This window comes from Mustela nivalis (genome assembly GCF_964662115.1).
Source record: "Mustela nivalis genome assembly, chromosome: 16".
Lineage (NCBI taxonomy): Eukaryota > Metazoa > Chordata > Mammalia > Carnivora > Mustelidae > Mustela > Mustela nivalis.
This window is the reverse complement of record NC_139035.1, coordinates 23,807,592-23,827,857: the sequence shown is the minus strand read 5'-3', so window position 1 is coordinate 23,827,857 and position 20,266 is coordinate 23,807,592. Positions and strand designations below refer to the sequence as shown.

General features: G+C 54.0%; 1 protein-coding gene across 1 annotated transcript; it reads right to left on the bottom strand.

Moving 5' to 3' along the window:
* Positions 1 to 319: 319 nt before the first annotated feature.
* CLEC20A (C-type lectin domain containing 20A) lies at positions 320 to 15,742 on the bottom strand (the record flags this gene model as incomplete). The annotated part of the gene is made up of 7 exons (XM_082703047.1): positions 320 to 499; positions 2,289 to 2,374; positions 3,151 to 3,270; positions 9,050 to 9,415; positions 11,405 to 11,470; positions 12,789 to 13,154; positions 15,700 to 15,742. The coding sequence occupies 7 exons, from the start codon at positions 15,740 to 15,742 to the stop codon at positions 419 to 421; spliced, it is 1,128 nt and encodes a 375-aa protein (XP_082559173.1). The 3' UTR covers positions 320 to 418.
* Positions 15,743 to 20,266: the final 4,524 nt, after the last annotated feature.

The window sequence follows — 20,266 nt, the reverse complement described above, 5'->3', positions numbered from 1 at the left end:
TTTGCTAGCGTGGCCTCACTTCACTTCCTGGCCCACTACTGTCCCCTCCCAATTCCCCAGGTAGATTAATGGGCTTTGTTTCAGGATTTTTGTCGCTTCTTTGGAGTTTTTTGTTCTTGTTTGCTTGTCATTCTCCAGGTTACTGTCCCCAAATGCTTCCATCTGCTTCTGCTTCCCTATTTCATCCTATAAAATCCAGGGAGACCAGTTTTTTGTTTTTTTGTTTCCTCCTAGGTAGTCTTCTTGTGTGTGAGATATGGTTCTAAATTCTACCAGTTAGCCTCCCCATATAGCTGGAGTTATTTCTAAAAGCCTGGGACAGATGTATTGTCTGACCTACTAGGAATGAAATGAAAATTTTGCCCTCAGAATCCAGAGAAGATTATGCGAGAACAGACTCCAGGTCAGTCGACATGGGCTAGTCTTTGTTTACTTCGCAGTCAACCCATTTCAGTCTGAATTGCTCATGGCCTAATGTAAGCTTTAAGACTTCTTGGATCTGAAACATCAAAACAAGAGAAACTGTCGTTGCTATCTTGTGACCTCCCAGACGAAATGGCCCGCTGCTACCCTTTATGTCCTGCCGGGCCTGCCCTTTCTTTTCCTAGCCCCCTCCAGCTGCCCGCTTTTTGTCCTCAGCACCTCCTCTGATGGGAAAGCATATAAATCTGTTTGGTTGGGACACTATGACCCCCGCCACCACACACACCCACACATACCCCCACACACACCCACACATACCCCCACACGCCCGGGGACAAAGGGGACTAAAACAAATGACTTAACCAGTGCATCTCAATCCTGTTTATCAGAAACACTACAGAACTTTGAAATCAGAAAAGAAGGGGGAGGTGCCTATGGAGCTCTTTTTTCCACGTCCCCTGAGGATTCTAACGAGTTGGGGCTAACAACCACTAGTCCATAGTGAGCCCTGAGCACTATGTGTGTCTGTCCCCATATTTCTCTGTCCCTGTTGCTAGAACTGGGTAAGTTGGCTCCAGGTGTTTCCTCACCTTCTGTTCGGAATTGAAAATGCTGCTAAAACTAATAATATACACTCTAGCTTCCTACACAGACACACATTGTCCCTCACCTTTCCATCCTTTCAATCTGTGAGGTAGAAATTCTCTCCATTAATAGGGAATAGATACGTCCTAACAAAGATGGAATCCCCTGTTTGACTCCCAAGTTTCCCGTTATTGGCTTTACTCTAAAACAGAAGGAAGATGATTTCTGGTTTGGGTCCTACCACCCACCCCCCCAAGAAATGGTCCTTGACTTTTGAAAACCTACTTTTGAGCACTGCAGTCTTACTACTTAAACTTCTACTGAAAAAATTATCAGGTGTTGAATTGCCTCATTCGCATCTGTTCTTCTTTCAATAGCAAAATCCACTGGAAACTTTCTAGTTCTTCTGCCCAGTCCCCAGCAGGCCGGTGCACATGTGCACACACACACACTACTGTTCTTTCCAGACACTTGAGTTCACGAGGTTTTAGAATGAGTTGCCTGGTGCTATTTATTCCTTTGGCCTGTGAATAAACTGCCGTTAGCTACCAGATCAAAGCCAGTCTGTTTTCTTGTCGGTGACATCATGACGTGGTTAGGCGACCTATAAGGAACTCTCTAGCTCTGTCATCTATGGCCATTATCTGGTATAACTGAAAAACGTGCCCTTCAGCCATATTCAAACGTGAGTTTAAGGTTTCGGTTGCAATATTTGGGAACAATTTTCCTCTTCACAATGTCCTATCTTATAATCCTTGAAAAGAACAGAGGGCAGTAGGAGGAGCCTTGAACAAACATATATTCAGAAAACTAATAATGTTGATAGTAACAGCTAATGTTTGTGTTTATTGAGCACTTACTACGTCCCAATTTGTTAAGCATTTTGTATGGAATATTCCACTTATAATACCAACCATATTGGTGTGGTTGGTATGGAGTTCGGTTTTATTGGCTCTAATTCATGGGGACACTGAAATACAGAAAGATTAAGTTATTTGCCCAAGGTCAACTAATAGGTAGAAAGCCAAGACCTCAATTCAGGGCTTCCTGACAAGGGGCAGGCGGAGGTGGGGGGGGGAGAAAAGCTTAGGAAAAAAGAGTAAAGAAGATCTGAATATCTCAGCACATGCACCAACTTGTCACCATGAGCCAGAGTGACGGCAGTGGGAACAGATGAGCTAATTTTCCAAAGCTTTTGCTCTAGGTATATTGGGTCCCACAGTATTGCCTTGCATCAAGTCACCTGACTGGTCAAAATCAGAAGTGGTCTGAAGTCTCACCTCCCTCAAAAATTGGTCTTTCAGATCTTCTGGGTCTGTCAGAGCTGGGATGGTAAAATCTGCTTTCAGGATTCCAAAGAGTTTCCCTGAAAAAAAAAAAGTGCTCTCTGGCTCACGGAGAATTAGCCTGTCGCCATTTGGAAACTAAGTTCTTAGCAGCCAGGGCTGCCCCCAGCGGATGGCATGGGTGCGAAGTGGTGATTCCAGGTTTCAAAAAGGAAGCAAGAAGAAGCTGCGGGCAGAAAGCTCAGCCCGAGGCTGGCAGGAAAGAGCCACCTCCTGGCCCACCACCTGGCCGCCCACAAGACGTTATCTTCTGTCTCTTCTGTATTTTCCCTCTTTTTTAACAAATCTCTTATGTAGATGCTCCACACTGTACTGGAAATACTCCCCTCTCCCCGGACCCACATTTTAAAGGCCCGATGTACCCCAGAAAACTCTAAGTAGGTTCTCCAAGTCTCTCAAGCTGCTCAACCCTGGGCCGGGCGCCTCTGCACTCATCATGGGGATGACAGCCGCCTGCGGGGACCACTGCCTCCTTGTGCCGCATTCTGTAGTCCACAGTGCCCTTGCGTAACCATCGCAGTGGGGCCTTGTGACACCCCTGGGCTGTGGGCAGGGCAGTCCTTACCGTCCCGCTGTTACAGATGAGAAAGAGGAGAAGGTGGGGTGAGGGAGTCTGCTCCCCAGGCTTTGGCAGGAGTCAGGGAGCTAACTCCAAGCCCCTCTGCCTTGTTCCTGTTCCCAATGCTTCATGCCATCTGTCATAAAAAGCTCTCAAGTGCCCTGTGCTAGGGCATGGCTGTCCAGATTTACAGGCTCCCCTGTGAAGAGTGGGACCTGGAGAACCAGAGGCAGTTACCTGGGGCGGGTGCCGGGGTGGTTTCTGCAGACGCCGGGTGCTTAGATGAGCTCAGACTTTGGGCCTGAGCGGCCATGGCTGTCTCTCTCTGATCGCTGCTGGTTCCCCCAGTGGCCACAGCTACAGGAGGGGAACATAAAAGAGCCACTGCAAATACAGCCAGGAGCAGGAGAGCTGAGACTGGCGAAAGCCCCCGAGCCACAAGCCAGGCCTGGGCCGCCACTGCTCCGCACACCATTGCTGCAGAAACCAGCCAGTCAGCGGGAGCTCTGTCCTGGCCAAACCCTGACTCACTCCCACAGGCTGTGCGCCCAGCCCTTGAGCCCCTTCCCCACCGTTCCCACACGGTGTCCCTGCCACAGGGTGTGTGGTGCTTGGGCAATATGATGAGAGTTCTTCCCAGTAGCGAACGTTTTCTTTCAGTAGGCCCTACTCCACAGAGCCTGATGCCCTTATGTTGCTGCCAGCTTCACAGAGACCCCACCATGGCAGCCAGGAACCCCTGACATTTCCATCAAGAGGTAGCACTGTGGGGCACCTGGGTGGCTCAGTCTGTTAAGCGTCTGCCTTCTGCTCAGGTGGTTCTGGGATCGAGCCCCACGTCAGGCTCCCTGCTCTGTAGGCAGTCTGCTTCTTCCTCTGTCCCTCTCTCTCTCTCTCTCTCAAATAAATAAAGTCTTAAAAAAAAAAAGAGGTAGCACTTCAAACTCAACATATTCCAAAACCAAGTGCGGTGGCCTCTCAGCAACCTCCTCTCCCCTGAGAGGAGTATGTGTGCAACTTGTAATCTTGTTTCTTCATAAAGTCCCCAAAACAGGCTGTCTGTATGGAAAGGTATGCACATTCCAGAACTGACACGCTGCCAGAAGGCCAGCACCACCCAACTTTCCCATCCAGGGTCTGGGATCACTGATTTTCCCTGCATTTGCACCAGCATATTATCACCCCTTTAAATCTTTGCCAAACCGGTAAGTAAAAATATTATTTTAAGGGGCACCCTGTGTGGCTCTGTCACTTAAGTACCCGACTTGATTTTGGCTCAGGTCATGATCTCAGAGTCTTGAGATCGAGCCCCAGGTCAGGCTCCGTGCTGGGCGTGGGACCTGCTTAAGAGTCTCTCTCCCTCTCCCGTGGCCCCTCCCCCTCAAAAATTATTTTAAAAATGCATCTTGTTTTTAGTTTCTATTTCTGTGATTCAATGAACAAAGCTGACCGTTTTAAAAAATGTGTTTGCGATTGTATTTCTTCAATTACTATCACTTGTAAATGATAAAACCAATCCGCTCGCAGCCCTCCTCATGCTGCTGGTCTACCCCGCTAGCCTCAGTCCCACGTCCCACAGGGGGCAATAGCCCTTACCCACACGTGCCATTCCTGCCTCTCCTCTCCAAATGCCCCCTCCTTTCCCCACCCAAAGCCCTATCCGTTTCTTTAGTGAAATGAATAAATGTATAAAATCCAGAAACAGAACGGAAGAAACACTGTAACCACTATTAAGGTTTTCACACATTTCCTTCCGGCCTTTTCTCCCAAGCATGGGTGGTTGTCCTCTCGGTGTGGTCATGAGTGTGCTCCATGTAGGACACTGAACCGCACCTCTTTCCTTGTGTGCCCTGACACACGCGTTGCCCTGCGTCATTACGCCCGCCCGGCTCCTACGGACGACAGCGCTGAGCCTCCCGCTCACTTGCTGGATGCCTCGGACGCCTCTACGGACTGCAGGGGCATGTCCTTCAGACTCTGCCCCTCTCTCCCTCTTCCCCTGCTTCTCCTTTCCCAAATACGTGGCCTCTACTCTGGTCACATCAGACTCCTTGTCGTCCCCAAACCACACACTGTCTGTCACATCTACATGCCTTTGCCTGTGCTGTTCCCTCTGCCAGGAAGAATGTGCCAGTGTTTGCTGCCTGAAATCCTCCGTTAACTTTCGGTCCAACGGCCACCACCTTTCCAGGCAGAGTGAACAAGGGCTCTCGGGTCACACTCTGGGCTCAGCACTTAGTGAACTGTTGTCGCTCTTAGTCCCGATTAGACTAAACTCTCTTAAAAACAGGGAACAGGCCCTGCTCATCTTGATACCTACAGTTCAATGTCTTGTTCAAACCCAGTCCTTGGGAAGTGATTGTGGAAGTAAATCATCCACCAGCGTGTAAATCACTATTCAAGGCCTGGGAAAGATACAAAGAGGCATAAAACAGCTCTCGCCCTGTGAGATTCTGCCATCTCAATAATTCATAATCTGATCATTCACAATCATAATTAATAAAATGAGAAGGAGGCCAGCCCTGTCTGTTGAGTAAGGACACGGGCAGGAGATGGCAGGAATCCCTACACATGTCACTAGCGAGTTGAGACCCGGATCGTAGTAACTGCCATTAACTGTAGGTCTGCCAGATGCCCCGTACTGAGACACTTCCTGACCCTGGTCTCTTAACTCGACTTTAAAAATGAGGAAAAGGGAGTTTCTGAAAAGTTAGGGAACTTGCCTCGGGCCACGGAGTAAGTAGGAGAGTCAACATTCCAACCCTCGGCCATCAGACTCCAACAGCCAAAAGAGAGGACTTCTCCCCTAGATCCCTCACCCTAAATGATTACCCAGCCAGGAGGAGCCGGAGAAGGGGCTCTGGCAGCACAGGGTCCCCCAGAGACTGGACTGGAATGCAGCCAGGGGAGCCACAGCCCCCACCCTCAGCCGCCTGGCCTGTAGCCCTGGTACAGAGCCTAGGGCTCCATCACCCGCCGAGGAGGAGCCAGGCGCTGGGGCCAGGCCAGTGTGGGGTCCCCAATTCACAGTGACGTGGGCGGACACCTGTGTCAGGCCCTGACCAGCTCCCACCTGTCTCTGAGGCATGCATCCCGTGCTCAAGGAGCCCGAAGGCTTCGAGGCGCTCTCTTCGGTCCCGGGGAGCTCCCAGGAGAGGCTGGGGGCGTGAGGCCAAATGCCTGGGCTGAGCTGGAGCGGTGCCCTTCTGCAGGCAACTGAGGCGTGGAGGGGGGAGCGGTGCGCGGGCCATGACTCACGGGCCTCCTTGGGCAACAGGCCCCCCCCCTCCAGGGACACGTGGACTGGGGTGGGGCTCAAAGCGGAGGCCAGAGCGCCCCGGGCCCCACCTCTGGGACAGAGAGGGTCACCCGACAGCCAGCCCAGCTCAACGGCGAGAACAGGACCTGCAGGGGCCGGGGCCCTTCCTTGCAGGGCTAGGAGTTCCCAGGGCGCATGGGCTAGGAGGGAGGGCGCAGGGCGGCGTGGTTCCCCGGGGGCTGGAGAGCCATTGGTGGGGTGACAGGGGGCGGCCAGGGGTGAGCTTGGAGCCATGCTGTGGAAGCCGGGCCTGGCGCTCATCCCTGTAGCAGGAGGGAAGGCTGGGGACGTGGCGGGGGGTGGGTGGGTCTCGTCAGGCCACGGACAAGGACAGATGGCATCCAGCGACCAAAGCCGGACACGGCACAGAGTGGGGAAGCCGGCACCGGCCTCCACTCCCCCAGGCCCCGCTGCGGCCCTCTGCTTCTTGCACGCCTGGCCTTGCCCACTCAGTTTGGTCTGGGGCCGACAGGCAGGGGCCAGGCTAGACCTTGGATGCGAACCAGATGAGAGGATCTCACCCAGTTTCTGAGCCACATCTGCCCACTGGCCCAGCCCTGGCGCTGTTGCCTTCAGGATAAGACCATTTCCTTTGACCCTCTCAGGGGTTTCCTCTGCAGGACCAGGGTGTCCCCGCTCAGCCTTAAGCACCTAGCCCACCTGCAATCAGTCACCCACTCCCCTTTGTGAGCTAACTCCTCCTGTGGTCCTAAACAAGTATAGAATCACCTGTTCCAGGAAAGCCAGATCATCACAGGGACTGGCCACTCGCCTCCCATGTCCCCACCATGCCTGTGACTGTACATGCGACACTAACTATCACGGCCTTGGGGTCCTTCAGAGGGGTCCCTGATTTTACTGTGTCCCCAGAACATAAATGAAGCTCTGGGCGACCATGAGCAAGTCCCCTATCTTCTCTGTGTCCTCAGCAAAGGTAATAAAGTGTTTTTCAGATGGAGGGATCTGGAACAAAGCCAGGAGAACTGTTTTACCCTCAATTACCCTACTTAGCTTCAGAGCTCTTGGGAAGCAAAATGAGGTAATAGCTGTGAAGATGTTTCCGGAATTTAAAAGGGCCATAGGAGTGCAATCACTGTCGTTCCAAACATGTTGCCCCACATAGTCCCAACAACTCATTCCGCATCTTCCCTCCACCCAGAGGAGCCTGAAATCACAAGGGATTCCTCAGCCACCTCTCCTGCGCCCCCCTCTCTAGTTGCCAACCTCAAAGTCCCCTCTGATGACTCGGGAGCACGGCCCAGCATCAGACCCTCAGTCTCCCAGGCTGGCCCTCACCACCAATGCACGGGGCCACACAGCCTCTCTGGGGCCTCCCCGTTCTGGAGCTGCAAGTTAGTGGCCCAGTTCAAGGAGGGAGGTTGAAGGAGACCGAGTCCCCCTTCTCCAAACCCAGCTGGCCCTGCAGAGGGCTGGAAGGTGGGCTGGAAAATCCTCTTCTGGGAGGTTCCCATGGGGCCGACCCCGTGCTGCTGCATGCAGGTGACCTCTCCACCTCTCAGGCCCTGGAGAGCCCAGAACCCAAGAACAGGTCCAAAGAGCCCGCATAGAACAGAAAACAGGGATGTACTTGGCCTGAGTGTTGGCTCCACGGTCGCTTCTGAGGAGGAAGCGTGAAAGGCTGAAGAGAGAGGGGCGGACTTCCGGTGCCCAATGGAGGGGTCTGCAAGGAAGGAGGGAGAGCGGTGAGGACAGGCCTGCCACGGGACACAGCACTCCCGGGTCTGCCTCACCTGGGGGTTGCTCAGCAGCCCGCATCTCAGCCACCTCGGTGCACCTGCGAGGGCTGATCACAGAAGGGGCTTTTGGGGTCTTTAATCCTCACAGGAGCCCTGCAGGGAGGAACCATCGTCCCTCCTTTACACATAAAGACTGCCGTTCTCATTAAATCCGAAACATGAAAAGAAACCGCCAAGAACAGGCAAATCCACAGAGACAGGAAGTGCATTAGCGGCTGCCGGGGCTGGGGTGTGGGAGAAAGGGGAGCGATTGCTCGAGGGTGAGGAGCTCCTGCTGCGGTGATCAAACGTCCTACAATTAGGTAGCAGTGAGCTTGCGCACCCCCATAACTACTAAAACCCACGGAGTCAGACACTTCAAAGGGGTGATTTTTAAGGTATGTGGACTGTATGTCAGTAAAGCTATTGCAAAAAATTAAGAAGGCTGGAAAGGAGGGAGGAAGGGAGGGAAAGGGGGAGGAAGGAGAAGAAGGAAGGCGAGGGAGGAGGAGCGAAAAGAGAAGGGAACGGCAAGACAGAATGCGACCTGCTGCCGAGGACACACGATACAGGGATCCAGAATAACCAGGCGGGCCTCTGGCTCCCGTGACCTCCGGTGCAACACTGACGCGGGCGAGCGTGTGCGGGCGCTCACTCCGGGGCCGCATCTCTACCAACTTCCTTTATACTCCTCCTCATTCAGTCTCTGAAGCCCTCCTCAGAGGTGCGTATCAACAACACCATTTGGTTAAATGGATTTCCCAAAGAGGAAAAATGTCTAGCTCTGGTAGAGCCAGTCTACTCTAGGTAGACCCTGATTCCAAAGTCCATGTTTTAACCTCTGCATCGCCCTAAAACTCATTGCCATTGCTAATGGCGAAAGCCCTGAGACTCCGTAGGGTCCATGTCATTCTTGAAAGCTCCCTCAAAATTAGAATAAAGCCTGTGCCTGTTACTCTCGGGGCCTAGAAGCTCTTCCTTGGGTCTACCCTCAATGTCTTCGGCTGCCATAAACCCACGCGCTGTCCCCATTCCAGCCCCGGGGGAGCCCGGGGTCGGCAGGGGAGGGGTGGCCACGCACCGTAGAAGCAGATGAAGGGCTTCAGGGCGGAGCAGGCCAGTGCATACACTCTGGGGGGGTAGCGCGCGTAGGTGCGGAGCCCCGCACACAGTCCTGCCCCGAACTTGGGCACCTGGAGCCAGGTGGGGACGCTGGCGCCCAGGCCGCTCGACCAGCTCAGGGCCCCAGAGGCTGGGTTGAAGTAGAGGCCGATCCAGGCCTCAGTCTCCTCAGTGATGGACCTCAAGTCCTCCCTGCCGGCCTCGTCGGTCACCTGCTGCAGGTCGGCCAGGTCCGTGTGGTGGCCGCGGCAATAGAGCAGGGCTGCCTGCCAGGTCAGCTCCCGGGAAAACCGTAGGAACGTCTGTCGGCCAATCTGGACCACGGCTGCGGGCGAAGAACAGGGACACCCGAGGCCTGAGACCTGGACCTCTGATAGCCCAGGCCTCGCTCCTCCCCCAGGACAGAACTCTGGTCTGATTCAGGCCCTTCGTCCCCACTACCCCCCACCTGGGTGAGGTTGGATGAAACCCCTGACTTTCCAGGACTAAACACCAGGTTAGGAGAATGGAGGAGTTATCGCGGCAGCAGCTGGGAGCAAGGACATTAGGAAAAGCATGGGTGAAGCAGAGCTCTCCTCGTGGAGAAAGGCCCTATAAGTGAAGTCAAAGTCTCAGTTTTGTCACCTGTGCAATGGGGCGAGTAATGTCACCTGAACAGATTTAAAGGCTCACATGAGAACCATGGAAACGAGTGGGTTCACACAGGACATGCAAATAATTAGCACTTAATTAAAGGGTGGTTAAACTCTGTGGGGGCGTGATGAGGAAGAGGGGAGAATCCTGGCTAAGAGGCAGCCTCATGTGTGAGTCCCAGGAGCCTCTGGTGCTGGCTCTCAGGAGGCTCTGGGCTGAGGCAGAACAGAGAAAGTGTGGGGTACTCTTCCTGCCAGGAGAGTCAGGGAGAAAGACGAGCCTGGTGAGGGAAGACCCGCGGGACGACAGGAGGCAGAGTAGGCCCGTCCCCCTCGCCCCTGACTTCCGGTGGGGCTCAGGCATGCAGGCTGCCGACCTCCCACAGCCTCTACCCTCGGTCTCTGCCTGACACTGGCCTGGGCCACCCCTCACGAACCCCACCTGCCCTGCCGCTTGCCAGTCCTGTCTCATCTGTCGCACACCAGCCAAACATCCGATTCCAAACAATGGAAGGTAGGAAATGATGTGGCGTGGGATCCTGAGGGAAGGATTCTGGAGCTCGCTGGAAGAAACGCCTCTATTTGCAGAACACAGAGCCACATGCTCAGATTCAAATCGGGCCTCCCAAAACCTCGGACACACACCTGTTCATCTAAGCCCGTCAAGATTTGCCTGAGGTTTCCCTAACTTTCCCTATCTAAGCTGATTTTTTTAAAGCTACTGTCTATTAAGTAACCAATGCTCCCCAGCCCTGAGCTGTGCTGTGGCGTCCGTCATCTGCTCAAATCCTCACTATAATCCTGAGAGGTCGATGTTGTGAACCTCATCTTACAAGTGGGAAAAGGGGGGCTCGGGTGGGTGATGATTTGCCCAAATTCATGTCATATTAAACGCAAGACGAGATTCAGCCTTGGAAGCCCCGGCCATCTTCACGCTGCAACTACACATTCCCTAGCATGCAGAAAACCACCTCTATGTAGCCGGTGGAGGGAAGGGTTTAGATTTCCTTTGTCATGGATTCTTGACACCAGATGTGAAGAAAGTAAAAAAAAAAAAATTTAGGATAGTAATAATCAGAAGGGAAGTCCCCCTCACCAGCTGGGTGGGCCTGGGCTGTGAAGAGGTGCTCCCTCTCCCCCACCTCCAAGCCAGTGAAGCAAGGGTGGTGGTGAGGGGGTCTGGTAATCACAAGAGCTGGGATACAGCCTTGGCCACTGATGTCACTGTCTGGTCGGAGACCTATCAGCAAGTCACCTCCTTGTCTGAATTATAAAACAATAATAAATAATCTGCATACTCTTTCTCTCAAATAAATAAATAAATAAAACTTGGGGTGGGGTGGGATGTGGTATCCCTGGGTGGCTCAATCAATCAAGCCTCTGACTTCGGCTCAGGTCATGATCCATGATCTCAAGGTCGTCTGCTCTGCCCTCTCCCCACCCCCTCTCCCAGCTCGTGCACATGTGCACGCGCTCTCTCTCTCCCACAAATCAATAAATAAAATCTTTAAAAAATAATAATAATCTGAATAATAACCCTGGGTTGATTCTCTCTATGGGGTTCAGCCCAGGGACACCAGAGCCCGGGGTCCCTCAGCCAGGCAAGGGAAGCAAAAGGGACACAGGCGGCATGACCTCCATGTGGATGACTCAGGAGGAAGGCAGAGCTCCCCAGTGTGTACCTGGCTTTGGAGAGGTGGTTGGGCTAAGAGCAGGCTCTGTGAAGAGGCGGTGCCCCACAGCAGGGTCTGCCAAAGAGAAAGAGACCACACATGATGGGGAGGGAGAGGGCTGCCGGGGATCCCCTCCACAGCCACCAAGCTGAAGGCAGGGGGGAGACAGGCTCACCCGTTTCTATTACATGTATTCAAGAACTACATACACAGAGAGAGGGGGTGCCCCTACTTTGTGGCAGCTACATTCTAGGCTCTGGGAAAAGAGCAGAAATAAGGGAAACAGGATCCTCGCTCTTAAAGAGAATATGAGAAGCAGGCAGCCTTGCAAAGCAGGGGGAAGGAATACCCCCAGGAGAGCCAAGGCCAAGACCCTAAGTGGGAAGGACCAGCGAGTATCCAAGGAGCAGAAAGCAGTCAGTGAGGTCAAGGCCAGGGATAGGGGAAGAAGCCAGAAGGGTCAAGAGGGCCTGGTTGGCCTCAAAATGGATAGGATTCTAAGGGCTTAAGGGAACCTACTAAATATGTTCATGCAGAGTGACATGATTTGCATTTTTTGGAGCTCACACTGTGTTGAGAACTGACTATGGGGTAAGGCAGACCACCCCTACCTCCCCAACAGAGGCCCAGGCGGTGGGCTTGGGGAGAAGGGGAGAAGTGGGTGGAGTCAGGATGCGACTCACTGGAGCCCAAAACAGGGAGACTCAGCACCCCTGAACATCTCTCTGCCAGCTTGGGGAACCCAAGGTCAAACCTCACCCTTGTGGGGAGAAAGCAAAAACTGGCACTTTAGACCAGAAAAATGCCCTCTGGTGTCCAAGCATCCCCCTGCTGTGGGGTCCCAGCACCTTCCTAACGAGGTCAGCATCAGGGGCCAGCAGGAGGCAGGATGGGGGCGTGTTGAGTACCCTGGATATCCTGCTAGGAGGCCTGAAGGTGTGGGCTCCCACCCACTCCCGCCCAGGAGCAAAGTGGCTGCTCCACTCTCCCTGCCGGCAGGAGACAGAAAGCGGGCCCCCTGCTCCGTGAGGAGGAGGAGGAAGAGATGGAATCCGACTCTCGCTGCTGCAGAGATGCAAGTGGACACCCCCCCCCCCCCCGCTTTTCCTTTCTTCCTCCCTTTCTTTTTCCTCTTCTCCCAAGTCCCTAATTGGCAGGAGGAGACTTGGGGAACATTCCAGATTTTATTTTCTCTCTACCCCGATTTACACCTGTTTCTCTGATGTCAGAGTCTCGGGAATGAGGGACAGAGGAGACAGAAACTCAGGCTGCAGAAAGGACTCTCTACAAAGGTAGATTAGGCTACTGGTCAGTTGTCCCGTGAAAGACTCGAGACTGTCCCCCCCCCACCACCACCACTTGCTCTGAGAATGGGACTCGGAGTGGGACACACCGTAGTAGCAGATGAAGGGCTTCTGCGCCGTGCACAAGGCGGCCCCCAGGCTGGGGAAGATGGAGATGGAGTACAGGGTGGCGCAGACGCCCTCCTTGAAGACAGGCAGCGAGCTCCACACCGGCGCGGTGAAGGCGGAGCCACTGGACCAGCTCAGGCCCTGAATGCGCACGTCGAAGAAGAGGCCGATCCACGCATGCGCGCTGCTGGTGAGGGCGTAGAGAGAGCCCACGCTGCGCGCGCTGTTCATGCTCTGCAGGTCGGCCAGGTCCGTGTGGTGCCGCCGGCAATAGCGCAGCGCCTCGGACCAGCTCAGCTCCACCTCCACCCTCGAGAAGTTCTTGCCACTGCTCGTAGGCTGCCGGGCTGGGGTGGGAGAGGCTGTCAACGCCAAGCCAGCTGCCCCCTCCCAGCCCTGGTTCCCCGAAGAGCTTTCAGCCTCCACGCAGGCAGCCTCCCCAGTCTCTTCTTTCCCACTCCACGCCTTACGGTGGGCCCTGCACCCACACACCGCTCTGCCTCTGGGCCTTTGCACAGGCTGCCCTCTTGCCTGGAAGGACTGGTCATTCCCGACCCCCTGCTCCCCGAACCCCTCAGTCTCCCATGCTCTGGTCTCCTCTTTCCCTTTGCCCAACTAACCGCTCTCTGCTCTTGCGTCTTCCTGGGGAGGCGCCCCTTTCATTGGCTGCAGTGTTTAATAACTTTTAATAAACTTAATAACTTAATAACCTTTGTTAGTGCTTAATAACAAAGCCCGCGTTTAACTGAGCACTCCTGGCGCGCACCTGTATCTCATTGAATCCTTCCACCAAGTCCCTAGGATGGGCATCACCATGTCTGTTTTACAAATGAGGAAACCTAGTCACAGAGAGGTAAGTGACTTGGCAAGGCCACCTCTGGGGAAGGAATGGAGCTGGGATGCAGGGACTGTGGGTGGAGTTCCCAGGTCCTGGCCCTTGATCATAGCCTGGCATGGCCCTGTGGTAGGCAGGGCTCACCCCTAAGGCTGCACATTAGAGCCCCCTGAGGAGCTTTCCAAATACACTGATGTCCCAGCGCACCCTACAGCAAGGATCTGAATTTGCTGGGATTGCATCAGAATTTGGTAAAAGCCTCCCAGGAAAGGACCTTTTTGCTTGTCTGTCTTCATCACCAGGTACAAGCAACTTGGGTGCAAAGAATGAGCCTTATTCATCATTGTATTCACAGTGTCCAGCATGTCAGAAGGACCCATTGTGTTGAAAATGAATGAATGAATGAATGAACTAAGGGGCAAGTCAAACCTCTCCTGAGAGCCAACCCCAAGCCCCAAGATCTCCATGTTGGCTTCCTTCCTTCCTAACTCCATGCCCTTGTGGGGTCCCCCCAGAAAAGGCTGCTCAAGGGCAACCCTGCCCTGCCAAGCCCTGCCTGTGTGGAAAGATGGAGGGGCCAGGTGGTGGGGGGGGGGTGGCTAGGCCTTAAGGGATCGGCCTCAAACCAGATGCCCTAAGAGAGGAAAATAAGACTAAAAAACTGGGCATACACAGTGGGTAACATGTGCACAATCAGAAGGAGAGGGAAAGGGGTGACGGGACACTTGCCGCCCTGGGTGAATCTCCAGACACCCACCAGAATCCAAGATGCTGCCTGTGGCTGAGAAGAGTTGGAGGATCCCTGCATCAGAGAAAGGGAACATGAAAAAATGTCAGTCTTTCTTATGATGTGTGATTCACTTTGATGCTTTTTATCCTATTCTGTTTAATTTTTTAAAGTCACTGACCGTGGCCCATAGTCGATTTAGGACCCAGTGGGTCACAGCTCTCAGTCTGAGAAACTGGAGGTCAACACTGTGTCCCACTACCTCTCAGACTCCAGCCTCTAGCGCTGAGCTCTGGGTCTGCGTCCCACTCTCCATCTGTCACACATAGATCCACCCTCTGATGTGGTCTGTGCTGGGCTTCCCAGCTCACACCAGCACCCCCAGCTCCCACCCAGGAGTAGTCACGGGTCCCTCCCCTATCCCTCATTCCTGGCATCCAGTCACACCGCAAATCCTGTCATTCCTTGGATCTGGAAACTTCTTGAACTTTCCACATCCTTCCACGCCTGCTGCCATCCTTGCCCCAGCCACCATCCTCTCTGTGACAGACAGCCAGCGGGTCCCTCTGCTTGAACCCCTGGCCACCTCAATAAGTCCTCATGGTCCCCACCCAGTACAGTAGTTCACTGCACCGCTCAAGCCCTCAGTCCCAAGGATGCTTTTCTAGGAGGCCATGGTGGACCTCAGGCATCTTCTCCTCACACGCACCAGGCTCCACGTAGAGGGGCCCAGGCTGCTCCTTTTCCTGTCTTTACTCTCTGCAGTCCTTCATCCGCCCCTCAGGCCCAGCCCAAAACACCCCGTTCAATAAACCTTCCCACCCACCGGATCGGCACAGTCACTCCCCGGGACTCTCCCTTCTTGTCACCCTGCTTATCTCCGGCACTGCATGGGGCACATTCTCTAATATTCAGTTTGCTGTCCCCCAGTCAAATGTCTTTCCCCCATGACAGGGTATGCTCGGGGAGGTCAGGGTCCATTTCTGACCGGCAGGTACGGGGCACTTTGAAAGCAGCTGCCCGCATGAAGACACAAACGAGAACAGTAAGTGCTAGGTTCTGGGCCCGGGTCTGCGGGGTTGGAAGGGGTGAGAGGAACCCAGCCGGCAGGGTGTGGGGGAGCAGGCTGGCAAGCAGGGGGGAGGTGGCCGAGGCTGACAGCTGAAGAACATGCCTTTCTTTCCACTTTGTCTCCCCTTCAACCTCTAACTATGAACCTCCAAGGACAGGTGCCCTACCTTTCATGGGACCAGAGCCGTGGGCATGCACGGAGTCGGGTGCCCTCCTGCCTTCACCCTGGGGACCCCGTGACAGGTAAGGGCAGCCTTACCTGCTGCGCAGCAGAAGGACAGTGACCTCCCCTGGATCCGCATGGCGGCAGCACCTGGAAGACAGAAGGGAGAAGACTCCTCCCCAGCAGAGGCAACACCTGGTCTTCTGGGGTTTTATACCTCACCCTCCACTCCCCTCCTCTTCCTACAAAAACTGACAGATTTTACTGAGCAAATACTTACTCAGTGCCTCCTGCCGGCCAGCTGCTATGTGAGGTGCTGGGGGCAGTTGTGGTGGGGGTGGGGGACACCCAGAAGGAAACATCCCTGTCCTGCAGGTTATAGGGACAGCAGCAGGACCTGGTAGTCAATGAGCAGAGAGAGGGGAGGGGAGGGGGGAGAAGGAGCCCGCGTGAGGGGCCTTGCTTTGCTGGACCCTCCTTCCTGCTCATCCATGTGCCCACACCACCAGGGAGTAGCCATCGGATCCCCAGCGTACACGTGGGAAGCTTGTGGCTGGGAGAAGTGAGCTAACTCACTTATGACTACCTGGTATATGGGCAGTGGCAGAACAGCAGCCCAAGGTCACAGGAAAGCAGAAGGTGGAGGCGGCGGGCCCCCAGCAAGCCCTACTTCAGGGACATCGGAGCACGCCCCCACACACACCCTGGTCTGGTTCTGCCTCCGCGATTAAGCGCAGACCAGAGACCAAGGCATTTTTTCTGGGGAGCCAAGAAGAGCTCTCTCTCTCCCCCTTCCTCCCTCCCTCTCAGCATCCTGTTTATGCCCCAGCTCTCTCCATCCCCTTAAGGGCTAAGCCTTTGGAAACCAGAGTCTGGAAGATTCTTTGCTGCTCTCCAGCCCCTCACACCCTCCCCAGAGGGAAGCGCAAACAGCCTCTCTGACTGAAAGGGCAAAGGGGAAGAGAAAACAATTATGAATGCTTCGAGCCAGTGCTCTGTCACAATATTCTCTTGTGCCGTGATGGCCTCAGATGGCGTCCTCCACGTGGCAGGACGCCTTTGTGCCAGGGCCTCTCCGGGGACAGAGGAAAGCCCGACGATGCTGGCCTAGATGATGCCAGGCCTGCCGGGACCCTCCTCCAGGGCAGCTCGGCCACTCATCCAGGAGTCGTCAGGTCTCGTGATTTAAGGGCCCAGCAAGGCAGCCCTGGCTGCCGGGGGGAAGGCAGATGGCACCCCCTGGGGAAGCACAGCAGAATCTCTCAGTAGAGATCCGCTGTTCCGGTTTGTCTCAGGAGAATGTGCTGTTGCTTTTCTCTTTGGATTCCCCCTCCAACCCTGGACTGTCTGGTACACAGACAGAGACCCTGAAGCTGGAAGGAATCAGGAGACTTCAACCCCCAAGGAGGCCTGGAGTGCTGGCGAGGAGGGGAGGATGACAGCCCTGCTCCCAGGACCCGGGTTTCACGGGACTTGGGTTAGGGCAAACGGAAGAGAGAAACAAGGAAGCAGCAGGCTTCCTAAGTGACCTAGGGATGGACCGTTGGATTGCACAAGCGACCGGAAGCAAAGGGGTTCATGAAAATCCCCAGAGTTTCATACCCCATTCCCCAAAGTAAGAATGCATTTCTGCCCAGACATGATACACCCTTAAGTGTAAGTCTATGTAACCTTCACTTTTTCACAGTTGGTATATACCTTTTCTCCCAAACCAACTAGATCTGCATTCCCAAAGTGGGAACCTCATTGCCCACACTTGCTTTATTCCTGGGACAGGATCTTCGCCCCCTAGAGAGCAGGCAGGTGTTCTCCTGCGTCTCGAGCTGCTAATGACTGTCTAGGGCCCTTGTTAGAGGTGCGCTTTGTGGCCACAAGGCCCCAGCCAAGAACAATGCGAGTGGGTTTCTCTAAGCCTTGATTCCAGATAATGGAAAAAATATGTATATTGGTCTCTAGCATTTCTTGGCACACAGCTTCTAGAACACTTGTCACTTCCTGGGTGACAGGAGTGGCTTTTGTTCTGCTGAGGTGACTCTAGGTAGGCTCCTGCATGGTATGGGGAGCTGCTCACCAGGAGTGCCCCGTCCCCTCGCCAGAGTTCATGACTGGTCATGCCTACGCAGTGACAGCTCCATTAAAATCCCCAGAGTACAGGGTACAGAGAGTATCCAGGTGGGTGGATGAACCCATGGGGACTGGGGAGAGTGGTGGGCCACAGAAGGGGCACAGAAGCTCTGCCATTCCCTAGCCCTTGCCCTACGCCTCTCTTCCATCTGACTCTTCCCGAGTTACTTCCTTTTGTGATAAACCAGCGATCTAGTAAGTCCAATGTTTCTCTTTCTGAGGGGCCCTCGCAAATTAGCTGAACCTGAGGAGGGGTCATGGGAATCTCCAACCTATAGCCAGTTGTTCTGAACTACAGACCACCACCTGGCTTTGTGGCTGGCATCTGAAGCGGGGGTTGGGGGTTTGGGGTTGGCAGGCTTCCAGGACAGAGCCCCTACCCTGTGGGACAGACCACACACTATCTCCAGGTGCACAGCGTCAGAGCTGAGATTGCCGGGCCCACAGCTGGTGTCACACAATTGCTGTTGGGGGGACGTCCCCCCAACATCTGGTATCAGAAGGGTTGTGAGTGTGGCGGTGGCATCCGAGTGAGAGAGACACACAGGAGGACTGGGGACGCTTTTCCTGAACAGTTCCCAGGCAGGGCTGTCAATTCCTTGGCCAGGAGGGTCATGATGGCTAGCTTACCAGGGTGTTAGGAGGACTAAACGAAATGATCTTTGCAGCGGATTTGACTCATTCCACAAATTCTAGTGTGCCACAAAACTGTACTTCTTGATTACCAACACCCCAGAATGTTGCCTCCAGCCTTTGCTGCAGTCCCTGCCCCACCCCAGCTTCCGGCCACCCCCCATCTGCTTCCTGTTACTACAGATGCACTCTGAGCTCTCCGTTTGTTTGGAATTGCCCTCAGGACAGTGTGTGTAAGACTCGACCATTGGTCACACATACCCAGACTTCAGCACTCCTTACAGGCTCAGTGCTGTTCCACTGTAGGAACACACCGCAGTCTCTGTTCTATCTCCTGTTGGCAGTGTGCAGTCTGGTTAGGGGTCATTGTGCACAGAGCCTCTGAACATTCATGAGCAAGTCTTGTCTGGATATATGTGTAGTGTCTGTCTGTCTGTTTGTCTCTCTCTCTCTCTCTCTCTCTCTCTCGACAGGGGCTGCCGCAGGTTTCTTGGTACAAATAGCACCGACAGAAGCCTGGGGTCATGTGGGTCCCCTTGTCATCACACTGGCAGGCAGAACCCTCTCCGCCAGAGCTTTTGTGGGGGCCTGGGCCACTGTGGGAGGTGCTGTAGCCTGCACCTTGGTTTGTGTCTCGGCCTTGGCCTTTGGCCGGCAGAGCCCAAGACCCTTGGCAATGCGGCCTGAGCATGCTTCCCCAGCTTGGGGTGAGCAATACAGGCAAATCAACTGAGCTCGTGGCTGCTGTTCTTTGGGATCCTGGGCTTGACCCCCTTGGCCTTGACAAGAGCCTTGGTAGCCTCGGCACATGCACTCGTGGCCTTGGTATTGTTGGCCTGCGTCTTCTTCAAACTCTTCCTGTGTACCTTGGCAACACGCACGTTCCCCAGGAACTTGGGTTCTACCTCTTAAGAGATTCATATCTTTGTGACTAGGGTCTTCTGATGCCATTTCTGTGCCGTTTTCATGACTGGTTGTGCGTGGTGTGATTCTTGGACTTGGCCAGGTCTACACGGAAGCCCGTGGCTCCCGAAGAGCCTCGGACTGGAAGAGAAAGAGAAAGACTGGATATCATGTTCTTATTTCTTTGGGGTAGGTGCCTAGAGGTGGGACTGCTGGGTAGCAGGGTAAGATCCGTAAGTGGGTGCTCTGAAGAAACAGCTAATTCTCTTCCAGAGTGGCTGTGTCATTCCCACCCCTCCCGAAACACAGGAGACTTCCAGTTACTTTGCTACCGTGGCAACATTAATTATGACTCTGAGCTCTCACCCTACCAAGTAAGGAAGAAATTCAGCCTCGTCTATTTTCAGGGCTGTTCCCACAACACAGACACACACGCACACACACATACACACACACACACAGAGTGGGAGAAGAACAAAGCTTGGGTCTTATACTGTCTACACCACTTACCACTGAGATCTCCATTTTCCTGGATTACTTGACATCTGCCAACCCGGCCACCACTGAGCCCCACAGAGCTGTTCCTCTGTGAGGTCCTTCTTCCCTGGGGGCTAGAAGAAAAGCACAGCTAATAGCTAAAAATGTTATTCTGCCATATATGTAAAGCACTTAGCATAACCCCAGACCCATAGATGATGCTTAGTCAATGCTTCCTCCTCCTTAGTGGAGGGGAAAATTGTTCTCTCCCCCACGGAGATACGTTTTGAGCTGACGGCTAGGACTGATGCTGAGAGCGTTACAGAGACAGCACGTCTGTCCTCTGAGAAGGCTCACTCAGCTGCCTGATCTGAGCATGGTCTACAGTGGCTGCTTGGCTCCAAGTTCCAGCTGCACCTGGTTTGTGTTGTTTGATCCTGTAGAGCCACAAGCAATATTCCAGTTAATAAAGTGACAGATATCTCTTAAGTGGACGTGCTCACCACCGACCACATTCTCCACCACA